Source organism: Aptenodytes patagonicus, chromosome 14, assembly GCF_965638725.1.
Source record: "Aptenodytes patagonicus chromosome 14, bAptPat1.pri.cur, whole genome shotgun sequence".
In the NCBI taxonomy this organism is placed as follows: domain Eukaryota; kingdom Metazoa; phylum Chordata; class Aves; order Sphenisciformes; family Spheniscidae; genus Aptenodytes; species Aptenodytes patagonicus.
The window spans coordinates 16,349,149-16,369,859 of NC_134962.1; the positions used below are offsets into that span (position 1 = coordinate 16,349,149).

Sequence of the window (20,711 nt, forward strand, 5' to 3'; positions counted from 1 at the left end):
CAGATGTTCAGCTGAGAAATGGGTTTAGAGAAGCCAAAGCCCAGCTAGAGGAAATTAATGAAGGACACCACCTAGTCCTTGTTTTTCTATTGCATTTATTCTACTACAATGATGTTTTCTATCATCATTATTCTCTGCCACATGCAGCTATGTATGACACAAGGTGACCATCGCCTACATTTAGATGTGTACAGCAACTGTGTGTGTATCTGAGTGGAGCTCAGTGTATATATAAGTTTAAAGGATAATCCCCTTTGGGATTTGTGGGACCCAAATTCAGTTAAAATTGGTGCTTTTTAGAGGTCAGTGCAAAACAAAGCAATGAGAAGAGTTGCATACTGAGCAACACCTTGTCTACTTATCCCCTTTTTTTCCTCCTCCAACAGTTCATACTCTACACCATCTGTTTTAATTGCTCGCTGACATCACACCTGGTGCTTGGACATAAATCTCAGAGCACTTCAAGCATGTTTTAACATCATACCAAACCTTTCATCTCCTTACATCCAGAAACAGAGGTGCTGTATAATGTTGACTGAAGAGGACAGTGGCAAGACAGGACTTCCATGACATATATGGAGACAAATCTGTGTGTGCGCAGAGGGGAAGAGTGCTTTTCCTGTAAGATTCAGCCCTTCAAATATTTAAATAACCTGAGGAGCAGCTTTCCCCAGCTCAAGTATATGATGCAGGCTAGCCACAGCACTGGCTTTGTGCCTTGAGGAAACCCCATGTGGATACATTAAATATTTTCAGTAGCTTAAGGATCACATTAAAGTAAACAAATCCATGGCAAAACCCAAAGCATCTCAGTATACAAAACAAGTCAGGCCACAGATCTTTAATAAAAGCACTTTGAGTCAGTGACAAACAAGATACAGCAGACATGACAACTCAGAAAAATCAAGCTGGGGGTAGAAGTGTGCTGCTGGTGTTTTCAGAGGATCGAACAAGGTCCCTAAACCTAACCACCCCCCCTCAGTGGCTTCTCAGCCATTCATGACACACTAGAAGGCCACTAAAAAGTCACTCTTGCCTCACCCCTCCTCGAGCTGCTATGGCAGAAGCATAGAAGTCTTTGTTCTGACCAAACCTGATGGAGTAAATTAAGTCAGAAAAAAACTCCAGCTCTAATCTCTGAGTAGGAAATTAAGTTCATTTTATGGGAAGGACACCAAGCAACCTATACTCCTCCCTACTTCCTCCACTTTCACAACATGCACTTCAGCTAGGGCACCTTTGTGGAAAGAAGCCTGACACTGCCAGCCTCCTAATAGGATTCATCTAATTTGAGCAGGGCATGGCAGAAAGCATCTCCCTGTAGAAGCTGTTCCCCATCTTACTGGTTAGTCTGTTCAAAGAGGCTGGTCAGCCACATGTTTGACAAGACTATGCATTTTCATTCAGCAATCTTCTGTCCTGCTCCCCTTATTGGGACATTAGGAGGCAATAAAAGGTGCATAGGATCCTTTTCGCCATGACATTAGCTAAGTAACCAATTCTAATTCCAAGAGTCAGAATGATCCTCTTTAACAAATAAGGCCCTGAAGCTCCCTTGGGAAGGGGAGGGGTTCTGCAGCACTGAGAGGAGTACAGTAAAGGGCTTGTTCTCAGAAGCCCAGCACACACAAGAGCTTTGGAAGGTTGTATCCCTGCACTTTGGTCTTTGGGTAGTGCCACCTGCTCAGTATCTGTAGTGGTCTGGCTTGAATGGCCCATCTCTTGATAAGCCTAGGTATTTGGCCTGCTTGTCACTCAGCTTCGTCAGCTTCACACACAGTTTATCCAGATGAGCAGCAGCCACAGCTTCATCCAGCTGGAAAACAAAACATTGAGACAAGAATATGGGAACAGAGTCCTATTAGTTCAGGAAATCATGGTCAATAGTGAGAAATTAATATGTGAGAACCAACAGCAGCCCCAAGGAGGACTTAGACTGTCACAGGTGAACAGTCAGACAGCTCTTTTCCTGCCAACACACCTCACCTGCTTGAGCACAGAGGCATCTGCTTTGAGCACGTAACTGCATTCAGATGGAAGAGCCACATGCTTTTGAAGGAGTCAAGTTAAGCTTAAGTGAGACAGACAACTTTATATAATCAAGCCCATTTCAATCTCATTTACACATTCACATCCATCCAACAAGTAAAGAACAGAGATCAAACTATTCAGAGATAAGAATAGCCAGTTTGGTAGAATGGTAAAGCCCCAGTCATGTTTCCACTACAAAGACACCTGGACATACTAGACTATCATCTTACAATTTTAGGTAAGTTCCAATACTGGAAAAAATGCATCTCCTTTCCAGATATCCCATCTTAGGGGTACATGTATTAAAAATTTCATTCCAGAATCACTAATTCAGCAAGAATACTAGTATCTATTGGCATTATCTTCATGAAGAATAAAGCCAAGGTGGGCTGTAGGACATATGCTTAGAAATGTTGACATACTTTATCCCAGAGGTGTCAGGCAGACATGCAAACTCAATGGATTGAAAAATGGGGAAGTTACAAGACAGTTAAGTGCAACAGGAGATAGGTACAGAAAAGTCAGAAAACAAACAGTAAAATGGCAAACTAGGTGCTATGTCAGAGGGGTACGTACAGCCATAAAGGATATTCAAAGATAGAAAGGACAGCACTAAGAAGGGATCGGGTGCTGCTGAGTTACAATAGAAGGACAAGTTTGACCACCATTTGTAATTCCTGCAAAATACAAGTAATCATTGCTAAGGAAACAGATATAAGGTAAGTCTAAATTCCAGCAGCACAGGAAAGACTGGTGATATTTCCCCATACTAGTAAAATAGATGTGAAAGGTTGCAATATATTTGAAGGGCAATAAATCAACAAAACAATCAAGGGCCAGATCTCCAGCTTGTGTGAAGCAGCATCTCCTAAATGATTCAGTAACTAGTCCTAGATTTCCCACTCAAAGGGAGTGTGGTAACAAGCAACTACTCTGAAGTCTGAAGTAATCCCATTGTAATGAACCAGGTAAAAAGCTACATCTGTACAGAATATAATTCACTGCAACTCAACCTGCTCATAGTAGAACTGCCAACATCTCTTGAGAACCAACACAGCCAAAGATGTACAAGACAATTAAAAACGTAAGATGAAGAGGTTGAAGAATGTGGAAGTGAACCATGAAAGCTACTAAACATAAGAGTCAGTAAAATCACAAAAGAAAAAAAACTAATGGGAAGGACTGTTTAGAAGCAAAGCAAGTATTTAAGCTTAGTAGACCCTGCCAGAAGAAAAGAGGGTTAAAAATTGAATGCATATATGGTTGACTAGACTGATATGTGAAGATCAGATAGGTGTATTTCCAGCAAGTTTAAGACAGATTACACCCACTTGAAAAGGAGTTCAGTCCCTGACATTTCCCAGATCAGGTTCTCAAACTGCAGCAGAGATAAGTTGTTTCACAGCTGCTTCAGCTTGGGGGCTTCAAGATTTAGATAAAGGTACACAAATTTAGATGAAGGTAAGCTGACATTCTTACCTTAAAATCAGATAGCTGAGCATAAGGACAGACAGATTTGGTGCCAAGAACACGGACACAGCAGTTCGCCTAGACTTCCAGGAACACACACTGCAGAAATGTGTGCGTGTTTGTAAAAGCTGATCATGAAAGCAATATTCTTGCAGTCAAAGAAAGTGTAGTGTAAGGTACTTGGTAATTCTTAAATTTTACATTTGGACCTCAAAGCTACTACACAGAACAAGGAAAGATACTAGCCAGAAAATTAGAGAAAACTCCTCTGCCCATCTTTTGTTGGTTCTGACAAGGCTACTGCTTTATTCTTTGAAATTCTCTATGGAGCACAGAGGGTAAAAAGAGCATTTTGTCACAGTTTATGAACCTGAAAAGATCACTGCTATATGCTCCACTAACATGCAAATCAATTTGTAACTGATCTGGGCATTACTTCTCATTTCCAGTTCAAGTATGCTTACTAGAAATTGTTATTCAGGAAGAGGATGAATACACATTTTATTAGCAACATTGGACTATCATTTTCGACAGAATTGTCAACAAAACTCTTCCTTTGAAGATGATTATGTGTCAGCTTGCTGATCAAAACCTACATTGTATTTCTGGTATGCTTTGTTTGACCATTAACTGATCATTTTGGAAGCTTAAGTCCTTCAGCAAACACTTCATAAGTAAGCCCAAACATACACATTCTACTTCCCAAATGAAAAGTATTTTCACATTTAGTCTCACACCTGGCTGCATTCCAAAGGCAGGGGGATTTAACTCCAGCATCTTTTTCAATAACCATCTCGAATTCTCAGGCTTGTTTTGGAAAATTAAAGCCAGGTTAGTTTTATAAAAGGAATTTGCGAATTGTGACATGATGCAGATTTTTCCAAGAACACAGAATGCAGAGATAAGTTTAAAGGGAAACCTGAGGGAATCTGTCATTAATATTTTGTGAAGCTATTAGGACCAGATTGTGATAAGCTCTGCTCGGGTGCAAATGGGACCCAGACTCTATCAACCACAGTAAAAGTAATTCCTAGTTTCACTCCAGCTTCAACTCTGCCCCCTAGACTTTACTGCTGGATAGGCATGTGAAAGCTTGCTGTGAATGCTGACATTCAGCAGAAGGAACAAGTTGGTTGGGAGAAGCTCCCTGACTACCCTGAGGCAGCACAGGGCTTCCTAGCACCTTAGGGAAGAGCCCCAGGTCAAGCCAAAAAGTGACTGGACGTTCCTATCGCATGTGACAGACAAGTCCCAGTTTTGCACAACAGATTAGCCACAAAAAACAGCCCACTTCAGACTCAGCATGGCCAAGGCGAGTCAGTCACTGAGGGACAGAAGCTCCTTGCAACAACAACATGCAGTAGGAAATGAACTCAAGCACAAACTAAACAAATCTACGTGATCACATCTGAAGTCGGCTTCCTTACAAGCCTGCGTCTTTCCGCTATTCTAACTCACCTTCTTTGGCAGAAAATGGACTCCGACAGAGTATTTGTCACTATTGGTCCACAGCTCGATCTGTGCCAGCACCTGGTTGGTGAAGGAGTTGCTCATAACAAAGCTAGGGTGACCCATGGCACAGCCCAAGTTAACCAGTCGGCCCTCTGCTAGCAGTATGATATGACGACCATTCCTCAGTGTATAGCGATCCACCTGGGTGGGGAAAAGCAAAAGCAGTGTGATGTCAGGGTAAAGGGAGCATTTTAAATCGCACAAAGCTTGATCAGCTTTCTTCCCACATCAACAATTCAGCAGTGGGCTTGCAACACAGACTTTGATTACAATTGAGACACCCCTCCCTCAATTCCCAGCCAGTGTTTACGAAGCCTGTAGCTATTCTGGACTTCACACAACATGAATCTTATCATCTGCTTCATACTTAACCAGTTATCCAGTTCTTCTGGTTTTTCCACATGCATGTTGTCTCAGACAGCTGTGGTGGGGAGCATGCTGCTAGCAGTAAAACATAGTTCATATATGCCTAATTGTAACAACTAGTGTGGAGAGACAGGAGAGAAGAGGGAACACCTCTGCATGCAATGGTCCAGAGCCTTTGCATCAAACACAGGGCTAAGAGCCGGAGCTCTCAGCCTGCTGAAACTCTTCCCACTTCCTTACGGAAGGCCAATGCTTTACAGTATAACAAACAGCTGTCCGAGCTTCTGGTGTACCCTCCTTTGCTCTCAGGGGGCCAAAGACATGGTCCTCCACTCAGACCGATTTCCAAGCTATGCTGGGGACAACAGGACTCTGCACACAGAATCAAGTCTCAGAGGGGCTGAGGAGAGGGCTCTTCAGCTATACAAGAGAGTCCCACGCAATTCAGAAGATAATGTCACTTAATATGTGCCTCAACTGCCTGGGCCAGATTGGGCTCCTGCAATGTTAAAGCTAATTCTACTTCTCCTTTCCACCAGTCACTAGCTCCTCTCTTCCCTGCCTTCACCCCTGTAGGTGGTTACAATATTAAAGCCCAGAATGAAACGCCAATATGGCCTATAAGTCACAAGAATATTCAGTATTCACTGGTATTTATGTCACACCAAGCACATGGGAGTAGAGCAAACCTTTGGAAAGACTTAAAAGATAACCAGTGACCAACTTTGTCAAAGTTTAATGCTTTAGACAAGTCCGTTTATCTTCTGCTGTCATAGCACAGCAACTGTAAAAGACCTAAAAGGGTCCCTCCCCACAGCTGTATTTATACTTTTAGTCTCAAAAGTTACTTAATATGAAGCAAAACACACATCGCTTTCAGTTTTATTCTTAAAGCTTTGGCCTGTAAGTTAAAAGCCATGTGAGATGAAGCTTTAATTGTAACAATGCCATCTTCTGAAAAAACATCTTTGTGCAGGTCCTTAGCAGAGATGTAATAAGTAAACCAATAGAAACCATTTTATTAGAACAGGTATTTTGCCTTCAGAGCGAGTCTGTGCCTCCACCTGTCTTCCCCAGCTATGCTTTAATTGCAGCACTATTTTCTACTTCTGGGTTCATATAACAGATTATTATGTTTTCAGCACAACATATGCAGACAGTAACCACCTCAAACAGAAGCCCTAAATAACATTCTTAATTTCTTCTGCCCGAGAGCAGTACAAGAAGGTAGGGTTAGTAAGAATGCTCTCTACTGAGCAGTTGCAATATTTCTTATGGATGCTGATTCTCCGTTGTGGACCACCAGTGGCAGTGCTCAGTCCATGCAAAAGATACCATATGGGCTTTCATAAGATTATAGGAGGAAGTAATGAAACAAAGAAAGCAGCCAGAAAGCAGAACACTAAAAGCCCTGAGAACAGCTACAATATTACTTATATTAAACATTACATTTACAGATCAAACTACTACAAGGTAGCAGTTAAATAGCATTTCAGTTTTGAAGTCTGAATCAGGTGGTTCAGATGTCAACATATTATCTCCATGTAATATCCACACAACTTGCACCTGGACAGCTGCTGGCTTGCACATGGAATCACAGACCTTCGGCAATCTGCTGACATGACTCATTCAATGCACAGGGTAATGCAGAAAATGCAAATTAATGTCTTTGCACAGAAATAAATACAAAATAGTAGTGGTACCAACAGAGGCTTAAGTCAGTACTGTGGAAACACATCTCATCTATGGGCAGATAAACAGGCTGATTCATAAGCTCAAGAAATAGCTATAGAACTAGAATTCAAGTTATCCAAGTATTAAGTTCATCTCCACATTTATACAAATGCCTCCTCCCTTTCCCCACTGGCATATAGCTTGCTCCGGACTTTCTGGCTGCTTTACACTTCTCTCCACACCATGATACACAAATAATTTATTTTCAGAGCCAAACTTCATTGATCCCACCCTGACCTTTCCTTTCCCTCTAGAGTTGAGCTTGTGCGACATGTCAATCTCTAATACCAGAACGCAGCTGAGCAGGACTGCAGTGCAAACCCATATTCAAAGCAACCTGCCTGCTTTTCAGTAAAAAGCCTATTTCCTCCTTAACTGTACTTTGAAAGCAACAGATGAGTCAGAATTGCACAATTAGAAGTTTTCCTTTCCCAAGTATTAAACATTTCTTACACCAGCTCACCACTTGTAAACGGAGACCATATGATACTGAAAACTACCATGTTGGACACTTTCACAATTACTCTGTACCTCTAGCTGAAGTCTAGCAACCCTCAGCTCATATTAATCCTCTGATCAAGAGACAGATGTCTTCATAGGAGGTTAGAGATTTTTGCTCTTGCACTATATTCCCCTCCCTGCTACAGGATATAGAAAAAAGCTGCCAGGTCTTAGTAAAAATTTGAATATTTAGTACTTGGTATTAGAAAACATAGGGTATCTCACCCAGAACACTGATGTGAAAAAACATATGTTATTCTAAGGATAAGTGCAAGATCTCACACCTTTAACACAGGACTGACCTCCCCTTGAGGCGCCCAAAAGACTGTGGTCATCTTGTCCCCAGAAGTGTCCCTTTGATGAATCTGAGCAACAAAACTGAGAAACCAGCAATGGCCTAACCGGCAAACTGGTAACTTCCTTCCCCAATTCCAGTGTAAGAGCAATTCTATCAATTATTGTAATGACTCATCACTGCTGCCCTGAGAAAATTCCCAACTCACACAGATGAATTCGCATGCAGGTGTTGAGGGACAGAAGCTGCAGGATACCTACTGGGAGCTCATTTCTAAACCTAAAGTTAATGCGTGTCCTGGAAGAATTAAGCCATTGCAGCAAATTTCTACTCAATGCCTGTTAATGTGTTTCAAGCACGGAATTTGGGGCCCTAAAGTCACATTTCACCTCCCAGTCCTGCCTCTCCCCCTTTTGAAACAAGTAAGCTTTTAGGACATGTATAAGTCCACCTCCGCTCAATTGCCCAGCCACCATGGCAATCAGGCACAGCGAATGAAAATGAATAGTGAAGCTTTTACACAGCAGAACTTGTTCACATAACACCTGCTCAGCAGGTACCTCCTTACCTTCTCATGCAGGTCTGAAGTCTTTAGGGACAAGACATTAAACAGACAAAAAATGGAGCATAGGGGTATACCACTAGCACAGTATAGCTACATATAGCATTAAATACACCAATAACAGAGTCCAACTGGACATTCAAACTAGTTAACAGTGCTTCAGGTTCACTACTAGAAGTCAACAAAACCCAAGTATTAACTTGAGTCAGGGACCAGCTTTTATGGGCCATCTATAGGCCATCCTCACTTCAGTAAAGCTTCAAACATGCAGAATGGCCACGTAAAAATCAGGTTTACCTCTAGGTACATCCCATCTCCAGTGGCAACCAGCAGATGGGTAAGGAAAAGTAGAAGAACAGCCCAAGGGTAAAGTGCTATTTCCCCCATGTCCTGGTTTCAGCTGGGATAGAGCCAGGGACTGGCTGGGCATCAGTCAGCAGGTGGTGAGCAGTTGTATCACCTAGTTTGGGTTTGTTTGGTTTATTTTTTTTTTCCCTTCTGTGTTTTATTCCTCTCTTGTTGTTTTACTTACCTTCCTGGGTTTTGTTCCTCTCTTGTTTTACTTTCCATTATAATTTATTATTGCTGCTATTATTTTATTATTTCAAGTATTAAACTGTTCTTATCTGAACCCACAAGTTTCCTTACTTTTGCTCTTCCAATTCTCTCCCCCATCCCACTGGTGGGGGGGAGGGTCAGCAAGCAGCCGTGGGGTGCTTAGTTGCCAACTGCAGTTACACCACACCACCACAGTAAATCCTCTTCAGCTATGTGTGCATCAAGCTGAGACAGAGATGGCCCAGTCAGGGCTGCCAGAGACCTTTTACAAACTCTAGCTAATGACTTTTAAGCAAACACACTTGTGGCACCCACAGCACCCTGGGCAGCTGTTTTCACAGCTTCTGCTCTGTGAGCAGGTATCTCCTTTGCATCACTCTGAATATCCTGCTTGCGACAGCAGCGGTTTATATAACAGACCAGAGAGATTCAGGGTAGGAGGTAGGTCTTCAGCATTAAACCATATGGATGACCTTGACCCTAAATTCTATCCTTTTGAAAAGGTAATATTCTGTTTTTAACCAGAAACTTTTTACAGTTTTCATACCTTGGACTAGACTGCATCTCATTGCACCTAATACATCTGTGACAGACTGGCTCCTTCAATACAGAGTATATAAAGAAAAAGGGACTACTACCTCTGCCAACAGTGACACAGTTTTTCATATGGACTTTAAGAGCCACATTGAATGGCCATGTGCAGGTAGCTTGTATGTTACCATATTAACATCCAATTTAACCTTCAACAATGTTTACTTTTTGAGCAGTCCCAGTTCTAGTTTTAAAACCCAAGCTACCAGAAAGCAAGCAGCTAGCTGCAGGCTCCTCTAGGACAAGAGCTGTTGAGCAGTCAGCTCCACACTAAGGTCATGGGCAAGAACAGACTTGAATGCAGTGAGAACTTGAGGGTATAACTTCATACCTACTAGTTAAGCCCATGTAGCATGTCCCAACAGCAAACAGGATACTGAAGACTCACAACTGCTTAGTAAGAGTTTGATGTGGGTGGCCCATAAGCCACAGGGGAGTTATGAAAATTGGAAGGGCAGACTGAGATTTACTAAGATATGCTTGGGTGTGGTGTTTTTTAAAAACTAGAAAACCTGTCCCAGAATCCTGCTATCAGCAAGCACACTCCCTCTTTAAAAGGTAACTAGAAGTCCCATGCCAAGTCAAACAAAGCCTGGTTTGCTTTATGTGATGTTCTCCCTCAATGCTGGTGTTACAAAACAGTTCTGCTTTAGTTTTGTTTCTCTGCTTTAGGGGACACAGCTGAAAAGGTGAAATTTAGATCCTTATTTTCCTGTGCAGCTACAGCCATAGCCTGAAATAAATACATAGTGGGAATGCAAGCTGAGCAAGGATAAAACATCTCGCCTTGTCTGCCCACGCATAGACTTCTGGTCTACACAGGTTTCTAAAATGAAGCCACTAAGTCTGGACAAGAAGTCTGAGTTTGGCAGACCTCCAGATAGGCTTTCCTTAGGCTTCAATCTCCAAGTAAAAAAAATGCTTTGAAAACAAAGAGGTGTGAATTTTTTCAAACCTTGACAGAATCCCAGAAGACGTTCCCTTGAGATTCACTCTAATCCTGGCACCCTGCACCAGGACCAAGATCGTTTTGGTGCAGAGCAGTACATGAGCAAGCAGCTTCCCAAGAGGAAATTCAGATCAGCCACCAGACAATCTATGGGCTCGTTCTTAAGAAGTTTGATACAGTCTCTAATGGTCTGTTCTGTATTCATCATTAACTTGTTTTTGAAACTGTTATGGCATTGTTTTCAGCTGGGGGCTATCAAAGAAAGCATTTCCATACCTCCTCACCATACCCCCAACAAAGCTGACTTTCTGTATGGAATGAACTTGATGCAATTAATTGTCTACACAACCGCCACTGAGGAGTAGACTACTGTTTGTCAAGGAATTAGGAACACATGGAGAAAGATGCATCCATACCAGGCGCCTCTCACCAGAGACCACGCTGTACACTTAGGCACTGACTGGAACCAATTGCTTTAATACCAACACAAGAATATGACGTGCAGCTTGTTCCACGTTAATCAGGGAAGAGCAGAGCAGAATCTCCATTCTGATCAACCCAGAGCAACACCGGCTCACAAGAAAGCTAGAAATAAAGTACCTGAAGAGAAATAACCCCCTTTCCAGAAACAGACACTAAGTAGCTATTGCCTCTTTCTAGCAGGAGAGCTTGTGCAAGAGCTGTCTCACCTGAGGTTTAACATTCACCGCCTCTACTGCATTTTCATTCAGCCACTTTGCATCAACTTCCACATCAAAATGGCCAATATTACACACTATGGCATCATCCTTCATCTGCTCAAAGTGCCTGCAAAAAAAAAGTTTTGATACAAGTTAATGCACAAAAAAATTTCTCTTCAGCATCAGAAGATGCTCTGGTCCGCAGCTCTGCTCAAGGAGAAATGAAAAGTGCCTGGCTCACTGACTGCATTTGACTCTCACAAGATGTGTGGGTCTGGTAATCTTCCAGGCACGTGAAGTCTACTGGAAGAAACTCTCAAGCTTCTAGGGAAGAACACTCCCCAAGGATATAAGAGGTTATTGGAGAGAAAATATTTTCCCAGTATGGAAAGTAAAACTATTTTGTTTAATTGGTCAAAACTGAAATACCTACAGTTAGTTATTCTCTTTCCTACACAGAAGAAATAGTTTTCTTCATGACTTCAAAGTTTCCAGCAGTTTTACATCTCTATCTCCTCCCACTTAATCTGATCTTCCACTACAACAATCATGATGGCAAAGATAGGAATGAGTTTGTGTAGAGTGGAGGGGCTATAAATTGAGATCTAAGAAGCAATAACAAAAAAAAATGCAGGGTGGTTTGAGAACAGGCTAGTTTCAAGTCTGCTATGTGTAGTCACAGATGGAATCACTTTCAACCTTTACCTACCTCCTCTTCTGCTCACATTTATCTGTCCTAACACAGAATTTAGCCCCGAGGCTTTCATACTCCAAAAATCTATCTATCTATCCCTCTACACCTTTCATTTCTCCATCATTACATGCTGTAAGACAGGAACAATTGCAACATGGCAGCATCCAACAGAACTGAAAGACCAAAGCCCTGATTTCTCACTAAATTGATGCTAAATTCTGATGTCCAGAAATGAGACTGTGTGCTAGCCCTCACCATACTGCTGACAAGTTATGACTGTATTTAAAAAATCTAACTGTACAGGTATGCTTTCACTAAATCAAGTGGCTAGACCATACCTGCCCTGAACAATGTCAGTGCAGCCAGTGGTGGTAACAAAGATATTGCCTTCTTTGCAGGCCTCCTCCATGGTTGTGACTTCATAACCTGAAAAGAGAAAAAGTTATTCCTCTACCCAACCACCAGCACTTATTAAAACACAGGCTACAATATTACAAGTAGAAAAGTATGAAGAAAGAATGACTAAGAGAAGTCTGTGCCAACACCCAACCTATGGAGGATGCAAGGTAGTGGGCATACTTGTCTTACTAAATACCAACATAGCACAAAAACATCTATCCCTCACCTGTTTCCAGTCTGTAGATCTATACATTCAATGTCTTACATCCATAGGTGTAGTATCTGGCACAGCACACAGACTGGATTCAGGGGGTCAAGTTTGCAAAGGAAAGTGCACCCACAACACCTGCAGGTTCTAGTCAGGTATGAACAGAAATGGGATAAACTGGTACTAAGAAGCATAGTTACATGAGGCACCCACAGAAGAGAAGGAGCACAGCTTCCAGAACATGACATGAGCACAGCTGGAAAGGCAGATAGCATGGCAACACTCTCCAAAAACATCTACTGAAGGTAAGACCTGTTTTACTGTGGAGACATTGTAGTGAAGTCTTAACCCACACTGGAGGTTAGAGTTGCACAACTTGAAGATAATACACCCATTCAAAACCAGGCTTAGTGTTGTGAAATGGGGACCTTACCCCACTACGGTCTCTATATCCTTGACTCCAAACACACCTTCAAGGCCTATACTAATAAACTCCTTCCCTATCCATAAGGAAAGAATTCCTACAGTTAAACTGGAGTCACCTCTACCTCAACGGGGACAGGGCTGAAACCCACTGAAACTTTCTTGGCCAACTATCACTTATTGCTCTACACTGACCTGCAGAGACCCCCCCGTCAGGTGCATTAATTTCTGCATCTCCTTCAGTTCTCACCTTCCATGGCTGCCTGCAGTGCATTGATGGGATCGATTTCGGTGATGATGACTCTGGCTCCAAAGCTCCGCAGGGCCTGAGCACAGCCTTTGCCTACATCACCATAACCTGCCACGACTGCTACTTTTCCAGCAATCATGACATCTGTAGCACGTTTGATGCCATCGATGAGGGACTCTCTGCAACCATAAAGGTTATCAAACTTGCTCTGAGGAAGAAAAAGGAACAGTTTCAGAACAGATGAAAGTCACTCAAGTAGAAGTTCCTTAGAGAAACAAAATGGATTTATATGCAAGTACTGCAAACCAGGAGGCTGACAGTCAGCTAAATACTTTAACCACAGTGAGGGATAGGAAGAAGGTAACCTGGTTTGATGTTTTTATTTATCCCATTTCAATCTATATAGTTATACCAGATACAGGCTTCAGCACACCCCTAGTGAGAAGCATTTCATAAATATGTTGTGTCTACTGACTAGGGCTTGGACATGTTAAAAGCTTGTTAGAGGTAACCTGAATTTACCAAGTAAAAGCACAAACAATTCTTGCATACAGAGGTAGGTCCAAGTTCTTTAACCAGATGTTCACCAGTTCTCTGCTGCTGTTTATCAGACAATGAACTGAACTAAGTGCCACAGGTAGGCAAAAAACACCAGCAGAGTATCTGGCCAATTGGGTAGAGCACATATTCTTATCTTTGCAAGACACATGCACCCTGCAGAAGCAGCAAGTTGCCCCCATCAACCATGAGAAATTGGTTCCTGCAACCCAAGAAGATCAAAATTGCATCTTCCCTCAGGAAGAGTTACACTAACACTGCCAGACCTCACCACTGCTCAGATCTAGAAAAATCCAGCAAGTAGCCATTCACAATACCAGTCACTGCAACCAAGAACCCCTGAATTTCATCTCCTAATGCCCCATCGCACAACCACCTCCCACTGTAGCATTAACACATGAGCTTAACAGCCAGACCTCCAAATCAAAATTCCCCTGCTAAGTCAGATGTCAAATAGTACCCCTCTTGAGCATCTTCCTAAACTCAGAAACACATATTGCTGTACTGATTTTTGTAATGCTCCTCCTTTCTCTCCTTGGACTAGGAAGATGGGCTGTATAAACAGATTTGATTATCTGAAGAGTTACAGAAGCCAAGAATTTAAAAAAAATCTGACTACCAAAGTTGTGGTATGCTTCCCAAGGCAGGGGTATAAAGAACTCACCACTCACAGCAAAATTCTGGTCTCAAAGCCTGCCCCGTGCTTTCTACAGCCTTAGGTCACCAATCATTCTTGCTTTCACTTAACACAGGTAGCGCTCTGTCTGCTATAAGCAATCTTAAGACTGCATACCTAGATGTGAGCAGGGGCACTGATCTTTCAAATGGGACCTACCTCACAGCTATGGCTGGTGCCATCTAGCATGTGTGAGATGATCTAACAGTTTGGTTTTCAGTCTACAGCTTACAACAGTAAATTTTTTTTACAATAAAAATGCAAAGTCCATGTATAAAAATGTTGCAGCTATGACTCCAATGCATTGTCTAAGCAAGTTATGAGGTATAGTGGCATATCACTCCCAGCCTCAAAAGCTGCCCAAGGACTAATGTGTAAGAAGTTATACTTCAGATCCAGAAGTTCCTGACTCAGTGCCTGTAAGTCTTATCACAGGCACATTTGCTATTAATATTTCAGAAAATTTGTTACCAATCCTTCAAATTCCAAAGCTAGTGCCAGTCAGTAATCCTCTTTTCTAGTCCTCCAGCAGATTTTCCTTGCAGTATAAGCCTTCTTATGGAGGAAAACAGCATGGTCAGATTTGATTCCTCATCACCAAATCCCCCAACTGCAATTAAAGCCTTCCAGGTGCCTGTGCATTCCCATGCAGGCAAGGTAGCAGAGTGCCAGATGCAGACATCTGTCCCACCCAAAAATACATTTGAGTGGCAGGAGGGAAGAACAGAACTGGATGCTGCCTGCCTTCTCCCTCCAAATACTAGTATAGGAACCTGGCATCAAGTGAAAATATCAAACTAGGAGAGCAGAATTTGTCAGCTCAGTTGCATGTCTTCCTGGAGATCTGTAACTGTGGTTAGTACAAATCTTTTACTACATAAATACCAAACAGTACTTGAAAATAAGCACTTGTTTGGCACTAGAATAAAGTAAGCTCAACCCAAATCCACTCAAGAGGCTTTTTTAGAAACATCTGAATTTCCAAATCTACTAAACAGTATTAATAGTTATTATGCAGGAGGCACAAATCTAGGTGAAAAGGATGCAGAGAAACAAGCTTCTTCCAAGACCAAGTGGATTCCAGCCCACTAGCTATGAAATTAAAATGTCAGATGCATCTTTGTGAGCAGAAAGGAGATACTTTTCAGATAGCAAATGGCAGAGAAAGCAAGCCAAACAAACAGTGAGAACTGCCATGCCCAATAGGATAATGTTAGTATGGTAACTTGATAGAGATTTAGCAACTAGATTTAAAAAACACCTAGGTGCATAAACCTTAAGTACACCTAAAATTCCCACTATAATTCATCTGCATCCAAAAAGCACCAGCACCCTTTAAACACCATTCCCCCTCATCCCTCTTTCACCAGGATTTGTCTCAGGAAGCAGTAATATAGCTAAGCAAAGAATAAATACCTCCTGCCCTATCCTTTGCCACTGCTGCTCGCAGAGATACCTTGTCAGATCAACCGACCTTTACCAGCCACAAGCTCATATGTCACACTTTTCCAGCTGGTACCTGCCACCTGCCTGTGGGCTTTAAGCCACTCAGAGCAAGGACATGCCCCTTGCCACAGGAACTGACTGTACCCCAGGAGCCATGATTTCCAAAGGTGTTTTCACATTATTAAAATGCAGAAGAATGCACGTCCTTACATAAAAAAACCCTTGATGTTCTGAAAACAGGGTATTCGCAACAGCATGTCCCATTAGACACATCACAGGCTCACTTCAAGGATATGGTGAAAATCTGTCCAGTACCAGGTCAAGAACAGCTCAGCAAGAGAAGGAATACTTGCATGGGAATGACAACATCCCAACACCAAACTGGTCAGGCAGCAGAACATAGCAGAAGGGCTCTAGCTGCATTACCTTGGTGACAGAGTCATTAACATTGATAGCTGGCACTTTCAGGGTCCCGTTTGCCTTCATCTTGTACAGGTTGTGAACTCCAGTGGTTGTCTCTTCTGAAATACCTCTAATTCCTGTGGGGAGAGTAAAAGGATTCACCTTAGTTGGAGTTAATGCTGCTGCAAACCAACACATCCAGGTGCTGGGAGCATCCTCCAGAGGCCTAAGTTAAATAAACCCTTTGCATGAAGCAGGGAACAGATAAGAACCCTCATTTGGATCCTCAAACAGTAGTTTGAAACTTCAAACCAGTTTCTTCCCCCACAAGGCAATTAAAAGAGCAGGACAAAACATTCTTTGGAAAAATGGAAGGGAACAGCTCCAGACCAGAGAATCAGGAAAGACCCCGCTAATTTATTTTTTCACAACACGATCAAAAAAATTATCTGGAAAAAGGGCAAGATGTTCACCTCAGTGATGTTTCTACAGCCTAGTCCATTCTTGCAAGGTGGCTTGAAAGGAGACGATACCTAGATAACCACACTTAAATCTAAAGCACTTGGATCAACTGAAAAAAGTAAAAGAGTCAAATACGCAGTTCACCATTCCCAATCCTCCTGTTGTAATCAACTTCAGCTCTGATTAAACTGCAACACCCCCCTAAATCTGGATACTAGCTACATGAAACTTCAGTTTCACAGGTGTTACTAGCACAATAAAAAAAACATTATTTCAAATATATCCTTGTTTGAAAACAGTCCAGGAGGCAGAGACCAGAGACAAAGGACTGTCTAGAAACACCAACATCATTTAATGGACTAAGATCCTGATAACACAGGAACTGTCATGGGGTTACCTGGCTCCACATTACACCAGAAAGCCAAAGCTGTAAAGACACCCCCTGCTTTAAGGGTCCTGACTCTTTGTGGACCTTTTGACAGCAGCCAGTTGTCCAGAAGTGGCATCACTGCATGACTTCTGGATCTCTCTCCACTATCTCTCCTCTCTAATGTCTCAGTAATACCTCATTGTATATAAGCTGTCTAGTTGCTACACTGGGCAACACCCTGATTACTTAGAAAGCCTATCTGCACAGAAAGGTACACAATTTATGCAATCAGAATAAATCTGAAACTAAACAATCCAGTCTGGCTGAATTTCCACTGTAGAGAATATAATTATGTTTGTTCTTTAAGGACTGGAGGCACACTGCAAGACAATTATTTTGTTGAAGTATGAACTATCGGGGGGAAATAGAGCAATTCTGCTAAATCAGGCTGAAGCCACCAACACGAGCAACATCTCTACAGAGATCCATGTGGCACTTGGAGCTAATTCAGATTCACAAGAAAACAGAAAATATGAAAATGATTAATACCAAGTTCTACATACACCAGAGATTTATGCAGAGAAGATATTGCCCCTCCAGGCAAGTGACCTCTCACGTTGACCTTACAGAATAAAATTGAAAGGATGCTTACAAGCAAAATAATTTTACAGTCATTTTGATAGAAGAACTCTGAGAAATAAACAACATTCATAAATTGTTCTGTTCAGGCCCTTATACTGATGAAGCAGGTGACAGCCCAGGTTATCCTACGTGAGTGCATGTGAACAGAAATATTGCTCCTTTTCATGTCATTTTTCTTAATTCCTCTCCCTCACTGTATAACATATAATCACTCCCAATTCCTACATACTTTTTTTTATCCACACTATCCACAGCCCTCCTAGTATTTCAAAAAGGTGAGAACTAGCCTTCCTATTTCACAAAGAGCAAAAGCAGAGGGGCCAAAGGACTAGCCCAAGATCACCAGCCAGCGGCAATGGCAGGGGTCCTCAACCACAGCCCACGCACCTCCTCAGTAGCCGATATTACTTTAGGGATGGGCAAGTGGGAACCAACAACAATAACTCCCAGCAAAATCCCAAAAATTTACATAGTCCATTAATGCCGGGTATCGAAGAGAAGTGTCCATGTGTCACTACCTCCCCAGCCACCAAGATCTACGAGAAGTTTATAGGACAGGATGAATAACTGGAGAGTCACCTCTCTGAACGGCATGCAGAACAGTCATCACTGTTGGGAGCAACAGCATGAGCACAGCCCAAGGGAGGGGAAGAGGAACAAAGCTAACAAGATCAGCACCTCCAGCTGAGCAGCTGCCTTTGCCCACAGAGGACAAACAAAGAGGTCAGCCACCCAAGGGGCCTGCAGGCTCCGGGCAGGCTCCTTGAGGCCAGGCCAGGACCCCGCAAGAGCACCGGAGTGCAGGAAGGCCAGAGCATGCGTTTCAGAGCTACAGGCACCTGCACCCTCCGGGCACTCAGGGGTGCTGTGCCTAGCAGGTACCTGCTCCCTCCGGGCACGGCTCCCTGGCAGGCTACAGGAGCATGGCTCCTGGGAGAAGGCAGGCAGGTGCTCTGCCCCAAGCCTTTAGGTTTCATCTGCCCAGCTGGAACAAGAGCCACGGCAACAGCCACCGGGAACCCAGGGGCTCAGGTCACACACCACACACCCCCCCCCCAGCAAGGGGCAGGGGGGGCGAAAGGTAGGAAAGGGGAATCCCAAATTTGTACCAGAGCTCAATTAAGTGAGAAAGAACAAAGCTTGCTAAAGTCATCTTCAAAGTTCACGGCTTAAGCCCTCGGGAAGTGCAGCTCGCTGCCTTTCTCCCAGCCCCCATCTGGGAGAGACATGCCCCCGGCCCGAGATCTTCCCACTCCCAAACCGGGGGGGGGGCCCGCGGCGGCCCCCCCCGCCCCGCCCGCGCTCCGCGGCGCAACACCGCCCCCTGGCGCCGCCCCGCAGGGGCCGCCCCCACCCGCGTCCGCTCTCCACAGTCACACTCCACCCGTGGAGATGCTACTGCAACCCCCCACCCGAGCTCCTCTAGTCAGGTCAGCGGCACGCAGATGCTGATTCTGGTTCAAACCCATCCCTACTGCTTAAAGAAAGCTGCGAACTGATCTAAGCCTAGATGAGCGACGCAAGCCAAGAACACAGACGGCTTCAGCTTAAGTCTCCGAGTGCGACTCAAAGCAGTTTTCAAACCAGAATTTGTACCGATGTCTCAATGGAGTCTAAGACAGACAGAGCCATTAGACCTCCCGTTCGCTTCCCAGACCACCAGGCAGAAGCACCAGCACGCTGTGTCACACAAAGAAAATGAGACCAACAACGCTAGAAGGAAATAGAGCTCGATTAGGCTGACTTGTCCCCACGGAGGTTTGTCATCACAGACCTCACACAGAGCCTTCGGTAACTACACTCCCCACATGGCTACCTGCAGAGAAAACGAGTTCAGGCTTTAGCATATTTAGGGCTTGCTTGGAGGGGACAGGACAGTTTAAGAACATTGCCTGGTACACAGTGAAATATAGCATCTATAGTAAGTCTCCCAAAAGTATTGATTTTCCAGTGCCTAGATCAAGTACAATCATCCCCTTCGGAAGGAAATCTGTGTGAGGTCATGGCAGAAACCTCCAGTTCAAACCTGCCCTCTCTCTTCTGGTCTATCTGGCAACTAGAAGACACACTCATCATCCTTCAAAAGCTCTCCAGGCTGACATTACTAAGCTTAGCAGACTGTCTTTAAAATTACAGTAAGCGAATCTCACATCGCATATGCCAGCAGCTTCCCTTCCCTGAGGGCCACCTGCCTGCTGCCCCCAGGTGACATTTATAGCTGGTCTAAACCACTTTGCAACTCTGCTAAAAGAAGTGCTGCCTACACCACTCGATTTCAATGCCTGAGTGACTTAAGTGACAGGAGAACAGCGAAGGGCCTACAGCAAGGAAAAGGTTGAATTAAACTGAAAAAGCCTTGCTAAACACTCAGACCTGCTTTGCTCCCCTGTATTTCTTCCCTGATCAATGAGCAAGTCTGCATCAGTGGACCACAAATGATCCGATCTTCTCCATCCTTTCTCAACAGTAGTATTCTGCACAGATGCCAGAGACCTCCCTTGCACGAGTTCAGATGACTTTCTCCTTTGTTCAGTTCTAGCTTTCCCCCTCTTACCTTTATTTATCTTGGTTTTAAGGGCATTTAGTTTAGTGGAATAAGCCAATAGTACAAAGGCTATTCTGCCCTCTAACAGCAGTCACAATTAGGGAGAGCATTCCACACAGCTATTTAACACATCTCCTAATTGAAGTAGACTTGAATGAGCCCTACTTTCAACTGTTAGTTGCACACCAGGACTAAACTAACTTCTATGTAAATTAGAAGCAGCTGAAGCATGGAAGACAGTTCCCTTTGAAATTAGCCCAGAAAATTTGTCCAGCCTTTAAATGGCAAATGGCACTTTCAAATGCTGCATGCCAAAATGCCTCCTGCACTCACAATCCAGTCTTTCCACACTGTGCGTGCTCTGCTAACATTACTTTTGTCCTATCT

At 43.3% G+C, this 20,711-nt stretch overlaps 1 protein-coding gene across 1 annotated transcript in view; it reads right to left on the minus strand.

Annotated features, from left to right (window-relative positions):
- Window positions 1-826: 826 nt before the first annotated feature.
- Window positions 827-20,711, minus strand: part of AHCY (adenosylhomocysteinase) — a 28,999-nt gene continuing 9,114 nt past the window's right edge. Inside the window, exons 5-10 of the mRNA XM_076351760.1 lie at window positions 16,330-16,442; window positions 13,224-13,431; window positions 12,282-12,369; window positions 11,259-11,376; window positions 4,960-5,154; window positions 827-1,816 (exon numbers count right to left, since the gene is read on the minus strand). Coding sequence (XP_076207875.1) covers window positions 1,685-1,816; window positions 4,960-5,154; window positions 11,259-11,376; window positions 12,282-12,369; window positions 13,224-13,431; window positions 16,330-16,442 — 854 coding nt within the window. The 3' untranslated portion in view covers window positions 827-1,684. The remainder of the gene's footprint in view (window positions 1,817-4,959; window positions 5,155-11,258; window positions 11,377-12,281; window positions 12,370-13,223; window positions 13,432-16,329; window positions 16,443-20,711) is intronic.